The sequence below is a fragment of the Quercus suber genome, unplaced genomic scaffold (genome assembly GCF_002906115.3).
Source record: "Quercus suber isolate HL8 unplaced genomic scaffold, Cork oak 2.0 scaffold_255, whole genome shotgun sequence".
Classification (NCBI taxonomy): Eukaryota; Viridiplantae; Streptophyta; class Magnoliopsida; order Fagales; family Fagaceae; genus Quercus; species Quercus suber.
The window spans coordinates 639,874-652,006 of NW_027069711.1; the positions used below are offsets into that span (position 1 = coordinate 639,874).

Genomic DNA, 12,133 nt, shown 5'->3' on the forward strand with positions numbered 1-12,133 from the left:
TCACACTTATTAATTACTACTTTTTTAGTAGTGTTTATTTCACACACACTTGCACACAAAATACACGCGATTTTGCTCTCAGGTCAAGATTTCTAAGCGTGAATCACTGGTTATTACCCATTTGTTTTTTAATTAAGTACATGGAACAAATAAGGACGGTGCTCTTAATGGACAATTTACCAAATTTAGGAAGCCATGGTAGTGATATTAGCGCATCCTTAATTGATAATAAAATGAAAAGAAAAAGACATGGAGTAGAAACCGAGAAAGAAAGTGAAAAAGAAGAAAAATAAAGAAGGAAAGAAAAGCGAGTCAATGATTATTTCTCCATTACAGGAAATTGCTTCCCAAGGATTCCAAGGTTCTTTTTTTTTTTTTTTACAGCAGAGACTTCAATTACGATCTAATCATATTCCCTCCTACTCAGAGAGAGAGAGAGCGAGAGAACCCATAGGCGTCATCTTTCACCAACCAAACCCCACGTGAACCCTTCTCTCTCTCTCTCTCTCTCTCTCTCTCTCCCCCTCTGCTTGTACTGCTCCAACTCCATTTTTACCGTTTTCTTTGCTAAATCCCACCGTTTTGCTTTTCTCAATCTTAAGCCTCCTTCAACCACTACCCCAGCTCTCCAACTTTCACTTTGCACGGTGGGAGACATAGTAGACCAAAGCTAAAAATTACACAACCCCACTTTCAACTTTACAATATTCTTGGAGCTTACTTAGCTAGATACATCACTTCTTCTTTTTTGCTTTCCTATTATTTTTCCACAATATCTGAACATGGGTGATTTTTTTTTTTTTTTTTGCTACTTAGCTTTGCTTTTTTCAATTTAGTTCCACTGCTCAGAACAGTACCACTGAAGTGTCGGAGGTTGCTCATCCGAGAAGAAATTACATGCCTCCTCTCCGCTAAAGAAATTGTGCTCCTCCATTTTCACAAACTGTGGCTGGTACGTTTTCTGGAACTGAAAGCAGCCCATTGGAGACGAGGAATTGAATTTGAGAGAAGAACTCGAGGCCGCCTGAGAGGGGGACATCAAGAGCTGATTTTGAAGGACCCCAGATGAAGAAATCGCTGCGTTGGGACTGTTATCCTCGTTCAAGATCGCGCTCGAGTCACTGTCTGACGAGCCGTCTTTGAAGTCCATTCTGAAGAGTGTGGCTCCCCCAACTCCATTGTTGTGGTTGAAACACTTAAAGTTCAAGTCTTTGGAGTCAGATGCAGGTAGAGGAGGAGAATCAGGAGCTGGTTTGCTCTGTTCCATCGCTTTGTTATCGGATTCGGCCACCACTATCTCTTCCTTCACTGAAAGATTAATGCTTTCTGTGTTTTCTTCATGGAGCTTTGCTTTCAATTCCTTTATCTGAAGCAACAAAAGCAAAAAACCATTCAAAATTTTGATACATATATCACCGACAACATACCTTATGAAAGTACCTTATGAATAATATATATAAAGTAACTGGGATATGCTATTCACGGGAAACATAATGAACTTGACGCATTTACTAGCTAGAGAATTCAAAAACCGTGGATTTTATTTTATAGTGTACCTCTTTGTGCAGGGCTTCATTGTCATGTTGGAGATTATCGCAGTTGAGCTTGAGAGCTTCATAATTGGCCTTGAGAACTCCGTAGTCTCTTTCCAATTGCTTGGTTTTCCAACGGGCACGTCGGTTTTGAAACCAGACTGCTACCTGTCTAGGTTGCAAACCAAGTTCTTGAGCTAGCTTCACTTTCCTCTCGGGTTCGAGCTTGTTTTCGACCTCGAAATTCTTCTCCAAGGCCTTGACTTGTTCCACGCTTAATCGACGTTTCTTCTCGGCTATGTGGCCAGATTCTTCAACACAACCTTCTTCATCTAAGCCATCCAACATGGACTGGAATTCCCTGCTATAAACATGGTTGGTTCTTGGACTATGTTCGTCTACACCAATGAAAAAACAAAGAGACAATTAAAGGTTAATTCTTTTGTCCCCAGCACAAACCATGTAAGACCCAGAAAGGAAAAAAAAAAATACAGCAATGAAGCATGGAAAGTTCCAAAACAGGAAAAAGACTACATAGATACAACAATTGAAATTGAAGCACAAAAAAGTGCTTGAAAATTAATGGGCATGTCTGAATCTTAGAAATACAACATTGAAAGGAGTTAATGAATTGTTTGTTAATAAACCTGTAGTTGGGCAGATGGACATCAAAGCACCCAAGGAGTCTGAGCTGCCAAGTCTCTTCATGACTGAGAAAGAAAAAGAATTTTATACAGATCTTATGAGATCAGGACCCTTTTCTTCTTTTTTTTAGTCTTTGTTTTTTTTTTTTAATATTTTCAGTAGGATCTTTAAGAGCTCAAGGGGTGCTTAACACCAAGGTTTCACTCAAAAGAAGCCAATGAGAAAGAACCCCCATGATTAGGAGCTGACCAAATTGAACAGAGCTGTTTACAATTGTTCAGCCACTTCTCTCTCTGGGCTTTCCCATCTTTCTCTAGTTTCAATACTTCTTCTCCCCCCTCCGAACCCATCAAGAAAAGAAAGCAAAACCCCACAAAACACAAAAACAAAACCCAAACAGGCAAGCAAAAAACTCTAAAAATCAAGCCAAAACACAACCCAACCCAAACCGCAAAGACAAATAAAAGTGATCAACTAATACACTCCCTCACTCCACTCTTTCTCTCTCTACATCATTACTCAATCAACTTAGGAGCCAAATTTTTGCGACTATTATAGACTGACTGTTCATCTACGATGGAAAACCGCAGAGCGAGAGAGAGTGTGTGTGAGAGAGAGAGAGAGAGAGAGTTGGAGTGAGAATGGGCAGGTCAGTGAACCAGTTCACAACCCAGCTGGCCTCAAACTTTCTCTCTCTTAAATAAACCAACTTTGGTCAGATATGTGGTTAAAATCTTACTGGGGTTAGGTGCACTGCAGTTAGCAGGTACACTGCAGTTAGCAAATTACAAATGAAATGAACCCAAAATTCAATCCAAATGAAACTTTCTGTCTACCGGCCATATCCGGTGGCTTTCCGGTTTTCGACCGTTTCATGAGAAATATCTTATTATCTTTTTGGGTTTTACAGACCGAAAATGCTAAAGCACCACTTTTGTTACCATTTTTAATCGCAACTTCTCATGTAGCAAGTTGTGAGTGTTACAATAAAAGTGATGGTTTTATGTGGATTTATATCTTTATTATTCTTTACTCGTCATGTGGATAAGTTATAATAAAATTGTGGAAAAAGTTGTAGTCTTAATATTACTTATTATAAACAGAGGGCATTGATAGTAGAAGTTTTTAAATTGCTTCACTTGGTGCTCAATTCAAGCGATAGCCCAACAAGGCCCAGTGGTATAAGAATTGTGTAGTTAAATTATTAAATTTACTATATTTTATTGGTTTAAACTTTTGAAACAATTGATAATTTAACAGGTGACACGCATGATATTAACTATTACCATCACGTAGCATATTGAGTCCACGTTGGAGACATTTTTCAATTCAGCAGAAATAAAAATAAAAATAGAGGGGTATATACTTGAAAATATACTACGGTAAAAGTTTGTATTTACTTATTACTAGGCCAAATAAGCTTGGGTTTTACCTAGCTACTGTCTATTTTTTATAAATCCCATAATATAATGTGGTTTTCAACACTAGCCAATTATGGCTAAGGTTTTTTAATGAAAGTTTAAGGTATTTATTCTTTAAAAACAATTTCTATTGAAAATACTAAGAACTAAGGTGTGTCAATTGTGTTACATGATTTTTTTAGCTATGTGTCTACGAGTACTTTAACTATAGTAAAAGCTTGTCGTTATTTGGATGGCACCTCGTGTATTTTTGTTGTAGATATGAAACTTGTCCCCCCGTTTAAGTATTTTGACATTTTGTGAAGTGTTCTTCCGTAATTAGATGAGTATGATATCCATTACTATCAGAACCATTTATCTCCTTCCCCCAACTAAAAAAGAAAACAAAATCGTTTATTGTTTTGAGAACTTATTCGGAAGTTAATCAATTTATGGACAAGCTAGTTGAATTGGATGGCACCCACTTTGATTCTTGTTGTACATACGAGACTTGTCCCACTTCTATGTATTTTGACATTTTGTTGAGGGTAATTACTTACTTTTATCCTAATAGTTTATTTCATGTGTATTAATTTTAAAATTTTATTTACGTTAAAAGAAGAGGGGGTGAAAATGAAATTCAAGGATATAACGGCCGGGGCCGGGGGACTACTGCCCGACTTTGATATTTCCCATTTAGGGTAGCATACAAATTTATTTACCGACCCCTTGGGATTTTGAGAAAAAAATTAATATCATTTAATTAAGGTTTAAATTGTCTTTTAGTTTTTCTAACTTGTTCTAAAAATAAAATTCCATTAAGTTCACTTTTAAAATTCTTTTGGGATTTCCTTAAATTTTTTAATTAATCAAGAAAACCCTTTAAATTGTACAAAGAACACACACCAAAAAAAAAAAAAAAAAAAAAGGCCATTAAAAATAAATACAAAATATATTTTTTTCTTTTTTTAACACATTCCCAAAATCAATTAAAAAAATATGAGTATATAATTTTATATATACCATTACTAGACTCACCATGCTTTAGCCTTCATGCTACCATCGCAAACTCGCACTCAATCAATGAGTTGTCGTATCATCGTTGAACTCATCATGCCTTGGATCTCCGCAACTTGACTCAACATTTCACAATTGTCATAGGTCCATTTTGAAGTCTTTAATTTCCACTCGATCAATGACTAGTGACTGGATCTTGCTTCGCGTCCGAATCAAATCACACACACACACACACACAATATTATTATTGTTTTTTTGAAAGCTAGGTATAGAATAAATATTAGTCAATAAACTTTTAATGTTTATCATATATTCTTTAGTTATATTTGATAGTTGCTTGATATTTACTTGTTTCTTTTTGTACATTTAAATTTGATAATAGTGACTTGAGTAATTGAGTTATTTTTGTATACTTACATATTATTTTTATATTTGATAATAACAAATTGGATTATTATTTTATTAAGGTATTGAAATAAGGAAAAATTTATACTTGAATTGTTTGATTTTGTCTTTGTGCACGTAAACATAATATGCACTTCACACTTAAAAAATAAAAATAAAAAATTGGCTATATAACTCATTTATATAATTCAATATTTAGACTTCAAAGTGTAAGTAATCTATGAAGAAGCCATCCATAATTGATGCATATTTTAGAAAGGTGTTCAAATTTTAGAAGCTGATGTTCAATCCTCTATCCCAAATCCTAAAACTCTAGATGTTGATTGCCTAGAAAATCTCAAAGCTATAAACCTAAATACATAGATGTTACTAGAAACTTTTGGTCCAAATCAATTGTAAATAATTTTAGTATTCTGAAAGAACATAGGACACAACTTTTTTGAGCTAAATTTAATCCATGAAATAAATTATATATTTTGAGTCTAGTTTTTATTTATTTATTTTTAATCTTTTTACTTGAGAATTTTTTTTATATCTAACTTGGCTAAAAAAAAAGGTTTCTAGTTCTACCACTACATGCTGGGTTTTTTTTTTTTTTTTTTTTTTTGAAAAAAAAAAAAACCATAGATTGTTCCTTCTGAGAAGTATCATATTTATGGCTATATATATACACACACACACATAGAAAAGCTATTGCAAAAGTTTGAATGTTCTCTTTGATAGTTTAAAACATATAAATTGGGTAAAAATACAACCAAAAAAAAATCTTTGAAAAAAATATATGCGAATGTGTTTGGCAAGAATTATACTTTGATAGCTTAGTTGCTTAAATGTAAGGACGAAAAATGGCTTTAACAAATAAGTTAGACTAAATAAATCGACTTATAAATTTATAAGCTTAAGTAGATACACAATATGTGTTTGACAATATTTATTATGGGAGTCAAAAACAATTTTAAGACGTCACAACAAATTGTATTGGATGGGCAATAATGAATCCACAGGGAGAGATTTTAACAAGAATGATACGCTAAAAATATGGATTAAGAACACAAGAAAAAGCTTGCTTAGGAAAATAATACCTTAGAACAAGCATACATTCACATTCTCTTTTTCTCTCTCTAAAGTTTCTACTCCCTAACAAGGCATGTTCAGCTTTTCTTTATACTCCTAAAGTTTCTACTCCCACCTTCAAAAGACTATTCGGCAATGATGTTCCTGAAGGCAATACTGGGCAACCGACATCGCCGTGCGTTCTCGGCATGTTTAATTCCTAATTTAGGTGTAACTTGGTCGGCATGTGCTCATCTTCGACACACTTATAAGGAGGCCAATTCTGGTATGTGGGCCCTAATTGGGCCCGAATGTGTGTACGAATCAAGGTCAAAGGTCCAATATTGTGAGATCGTGCATGTGCCATGGGCCGGGGTCAAAAATTCGATGGGCTCGGCTCATACCCCGTACATATATAATATATATATTTATATATTTTTTCCATTTATTATTATATATGGTGAGTTGGTACCTCAATTTATTATAAAAATGTATTGTGTCCATAAAACAACTCAAAAAATAAATTAGCATTTTTTTTAATAATTCAATAGTTAGAGAAAAATGATTTAAACTTTGATCTTTTTTGTTCGAGACACTAAAGTGAATTACAAAATTCTTTACAAAATCTTTTTTTTTTTTTTTTTTTGAGAATGTATTGGCAAATTAGCTAATACTTAAACAAATACTAACCTCTGAGTACGTGCTCACACATATGCTCAGATGCTTTTTTATTTTTTTTAGTAAATGTTAATAATTTGAATTCATTATAATTTGAGATTATTACATTTTCCAATCACAAAATGTCTAAGGGTGTGGTGAAAAAAATATCTAGAGGTGTAATGAGTGTTATGCGTCTGTGGATAAAATATTTTTTTTCATCACACCCTTAGGTATTTTGTGATATAGAGGTCTATTATTAGAATATAAAAAAATATTTTTTTTCATCTCTATATTAAATTGGAACAAAAAAAAATCTAATCCAAATAAAAGAAAACCTTTAAATAGTAGTAGTAGTATAGAAGATTAAGCACACACACACTAAAGTGATCGTTAAACTTTTATTTATAAAATTTTCAATTTACTTAATTCTTTCTTAATTTAATTTATATTAAATTCTTTCGTGAGTATTGTTCCACAAAATTTGTCGACGACTTTTTAAATTTCAACATTGTCCCGAGTCTTTAGGTACAAACACTCTCAAGGCTCATGTATTTTCCTTCTTCAAATTACTTATTATTATTATTTTTTTTAAAGTAAAAAAAGGTAGAAGATCGTGTATTGATTCTGATGAAGGCTCGGCTTATAAGGCTCGGCTCTATTTCGGCTCAGGAAGATTTGGATGGCGTCAGCGTATCATCGCCTACATGCTAATACTACGCGGTGCTCGGTGCGATCTATGGGCGATTAATATTTGAAAAATGATATATTCACAAAAAAATTTCGACAAATTTTAAGTTACAGGTTGTTATTGATTGTTATTGGTAGGTCAAAAAAATATTCTCATTAGTAATTTCAAGTTTAAATTAATAACAATTAACTACCTATAATTTGTTATAAAAATGTTGTAATCATATCACTTCTCTTAATATTTTCATCCACAAGATATTTCGGTGCAATACCTACAATTCACCTAAATCCACGACAAATTTCACAACAAAATTCTTAAGATCAAATAAAAAACTCAATTTTTATTACAATTGTTTACATGTATTTTTTTTTTTAAATGCTAAATATTTTTCACACATACAGAAAGAGAGAATAAGTTTTTAAAGAAACTTATAGAGGTGTGTATTCAAAAAGACCTAACTTTTGAATATGTAACATATGCTTTAAACATTTTTAACTCACACTCATTTTTCAATGTGCGATTAATGGACAACCAATCACAAGTGATTGTAATTATGATTTTTTTATGTGGTACTAAAATTACCCATTTCACGATATATTTAAATATTAATTTATGATGATTCTAAAAAATATATATATTAATTTGTGATTAGTGTACAAGAATTTTACCTTTCATCAAGTATCAGCAGTGGTCTTAAGTATAATTATATAATCCAATCATAAAAACATTTCAAAGGGTCAATTCCATTTAAGTAACCACTTCAGTCTATTCATACTTTTGGTACAAGATTTGTATATATAAACTTTCTATTTCGGTATATATATATACTCTCTCCGTCCCACTTTTTCTGTCCTGTTTGAAAAGTCAAACTTTTTAAGGGAACATCATTTATTGTCTTGTCTACATTTTAAAAATATATAAGTTTTCAAAACTACTCTTAAAAAAAATTATCAAAAAATTGAATTAGTAAATTAATAGAGGTATAATAGAAATATTAATAAATTAATGACTTTTATTTTTAAAAACATGACAATATTTTGGAACATCTTAAAATAGAATAGAAGACAAAAAAAGTGGGACGGAGGGCGCATATATATAAGAGATAGTTTATTTGAGCATATCGTTTTGGGGGTTTAGATAATTTTATTGTATGCATAAATATTATGTCGGTGGGAGAGACACAAGGAGTAATAAAAAAGATCAAGTAGAATATAAACTTAGAAAATATTTTAATAATTAGTTAGTAACTCGTGTATATATGTACACACACGAATTACTAACTAGTTATTATAATTTAGCCAAGCAAAAGTTGCAAAACCATTTTACACAACAAACAAACTATTTACCAAAATATATATATATATATATAATTTAGCCTTTTGAAAGGTTCTAAGGTAACAAATAACAGTTATTTGTTATAGGAACTCATGATGAGTTGTTATAGTAACAAATAATACCATGAGCAATACACATAATTATTATACATGTTCTCTTCTTCATAGACATGGTAACAAAATCTATTCTTCATAGAGTATTCTCCTTATGTTTATGACGACCTAATATGAATTATTATGTTCTAGAACCCTAGTGTATAGATCCCCATGTCTTTGGTCATATGGACCACAAATTGAGAAATTAGTTTACTTGAGGCTTGATCAATCAACTAGGGCCAAGGTACGAGTTTGATCAATCAACTAGGGCCTAGGTACGAGTCAAGCTTTAATGAACTCAATTGATCGAGCTACAGTTGAGGCAATCGATTCAACAACTTCTAAATAGTTACTAGTGTCTTCAATGTAAATCTTCAAACACTATCTTAAACACTAAACTTTAGCAACTCCATTACAATTAAACAAGATTTCGGAAAGGAGTTGTTTACGAACACATAATCATTTTGACCCTAACTGTCAATTCCGATAAGGCACCTACAAAACAAAATATCTACAATTGTGACAGGATACTGATAGGTTACTCTGAAAATGTGTGCATTGCATCCTATGGATTTTTTTTTTAATACCTATATTGCACTTGGATTTGTGTCCACACTCACACATATATCAGGCAGAGACTTAAAATTAACCATATTTGGGTAGTGCGGCTGCATCCGCCTTTTTTTTTTTTTTTTTTTAAAGGCCAATAAACAGTGCTGAACAGTAATAAACAGTAAATTTTTTAAATTAATTTTTAATTTTTATTGTTTTCAATTTTCAGCAAAATAAGCTGTATTTAAATACACACTAAATGAAAGGTCATATTCACTTGATCAAACAATGACCACTCATTGAATATTAATAAAAATTTAACTTCGATTAGTAAACGAGTTTGTATATTTGTAAAAATTAAGAATCATAGTTACAAATTAATAAACATTTGCTTAGTTTAACATTTGGAAGTTGAGCAACATATTTTAATTGTTGGAATGATTTATCTATCCTTAATGGATTTTTTGCTCGGCATCAAATATTAAAAGTCACTGCTCATCCAAACCAAATTATTCTAAATTACAATAATTGTAAGCAATTCAATTTGTCTCCTTGCATCTTGTTTCATGTGAAAATGGAGTGGATTTAAAAAAAGAAGAAGCAAATCTATCAAAAATCAAATGAATGTTAGTTAGCTTACTTTGGTACGTGTCCTATTTTATTTTTATTTTTTAATGGCGGACTGAATGAGGAATTTGTGGAGAGAGAGTTCAGATTCATTTTGATTAGATGGATAGAAAAAGTGAAGGAAGGAAGGAAACTCTCCTTCTTTTTAGAATCTGGCATTGTGGCCCACCAAAAAATGGGCCATTTCAATCCTAAAATATGTTTGGTCTTGTTCAAAAAAAGCCGTAAAACCTCTATACTGGCCCAAGAAAAAGAGAATAAGTTAAACCTCTAAAAGTTAACAAACCAAGAAGTTCAATTTATCAGGTGCTTGTTTAACATGGCCATGTAATTCCTTTATTTATATCTGCTGTAGTAAATTCTTATTGGGTAGATTAGCAGTGGAAGAATTAATGTCCTTCCTTATATAACATAGACAATATATATCATACATGCCTTGATATCAACATGTTTGGAATCTAGATGGGTTGAGCTATTTAGGATGAGGTAACAGATAGCTACGAATATAAATTCAATGCTAAGAGGAGAAACCCACTAAAATTATCGACAAAAAAGTGGATCAGACCGACCAATTTCTTGTCCAAAAAGCTTGTGGTGTATAATAAGTTAAGAGTTTTTGTCACATGCAGCTCTTGTGTGGTCAATTTACACAAGAAAACAATCTATCAATATGGTTCCTACGCAATACAAGGCCTTTTAAAGCAGTTCCCAACCTGGGATAGGCAAAGCACACGCGGGTTTATCTGTAGTATGTTCATCATAGAATCAGAGCCCACCATTCTATGTGACAATACACATGAATTAGTAATGGGGAGGGACCCTTACATCTCTGATTAACAACAGGAACAAGTATGGTCGGCTACTCAAGTTTCCAGTCCTCATTGTCTGGCTCTGGCTGAGTTGTAAGCATGTGGAATATGAGAAGGTCTACGACTACAAATTATTCCCTAACTTATTTGCTACGTCTTTGCTTGGCAAACTCTGAGTAGTTAATTATCACTTATACATAGATCCACTATTTTTTTTTTACCAATCATATTTTGCCGCGTCACAGTTTTGGCAAAAAGTTGTGAAAAATTTTATGATTGGCTTCTCAAGTTTTCAGTGATCCAGTCCCCATTGTTTGGCTGTGTCGTGAGCATGTGGGATATTCTTCGAATCCTCATATAGAAGTTCACAATTGAATTGCTTTGCATCCTAGAAAGGTAGAGAAGAGACACATTGTCCTTTCAAAATTAATTTCTTTCACAACTTATTAGGCTAACTAGTCATCACTTCAACATAGGTCCATAAGTCCATTGCTAATGTTATTTTTATCATGCATCAATTATGACATTATCTCAGTTGTTTTGAAAAAGAAAAGAGATGTAAAATTCTTGTGTCACTAAACTTATTACTATTATTTAGAGGTTTGTTATGTGAAGTGTGCTATGGTTTTCTTGGTAGGATTTTTTGAGTGGTACAGGATGTGCAACCAAATAATGAATTGGGGTATGGGAAGGACTTTGTATATATTTTATGAATAACTTGCTTGGGGATTGATTATGGATGTATTAATTAATTGGAAAACTGACTTGTATGAAAAACTTCTAGGTCACAATTTCTGGTTTTTTTTCTCCTACCAAATGATAAGCGCAACTTCAAATTCAAAAGCACTGTTACTTGTTGATTTTGGCAATGATAACTCCTTGAAAAAAGCCACCAAAAGCAAGAACTCCTACACAGTAGTACAGTACACATAATGATCAAGTCTCTCTATGACCAAATTAAAAAAAAGAAAAGAAAAAAAAGAAAAAAAGAGAAAAGTCTCTCTATGACCATGGCACTTATCAATGACCAAAACTTGCTTGCTGGTGTTGTAACTTGTAAGAGCTTATTCCCACTTCTCCCTAGCTAAACTGCCTAAAAACTAGATTGAGCTTTAGTACAGATTAGTTTGGACTTTCTTGCACAAGTTGAAGGACAAGAAATTTCCATAAGAGTAAGACTGCAAAACCCCCAAAAGACATTTTGACATGATTCTGATGTGTTCCAATGTGGAACACATGAACTAACTTAATTTGTTTTAAAAGATAGGGCAAAAATCAAGCTTGACAAGAAGACAAATACGCCACTTATCACGAA

The 12,133-nt window shown here is 32.6% G+C and overlaps 1 protein-coding gene across 1 annotated transcript; it reads right to left on the reverse strand.

Annotated features, from left to right (window-relative positions):
* Window positions 1-290: 290 nt before the first annotated feature.
* On the reverse strand, window positions 291-2,863 carry LOC112039557 (homeobox-leucine zipper protein ATHB-6). Its single transcript, XM_024072436.2, has 3 exons — window positions 2,180-2,863; window positions 1,557-1,930; window positions 291-1,366 (listed from the first exon to the last, which is right to left on the reverse strand). Exons 1-3 carry the CDS (start codon window positions 2,238-2,240, stop codon window positions 833-835), a joined length of 969 nt encoding a protein of 322 aa, XP_023928204.1. The 5' UTR covers window positions 2,241-2,863; the 3' UTR covers window positions 291-832.
* Between the last annotated feature and the right edge of the window lie 9,270 nt (window positions 2,864-12,133).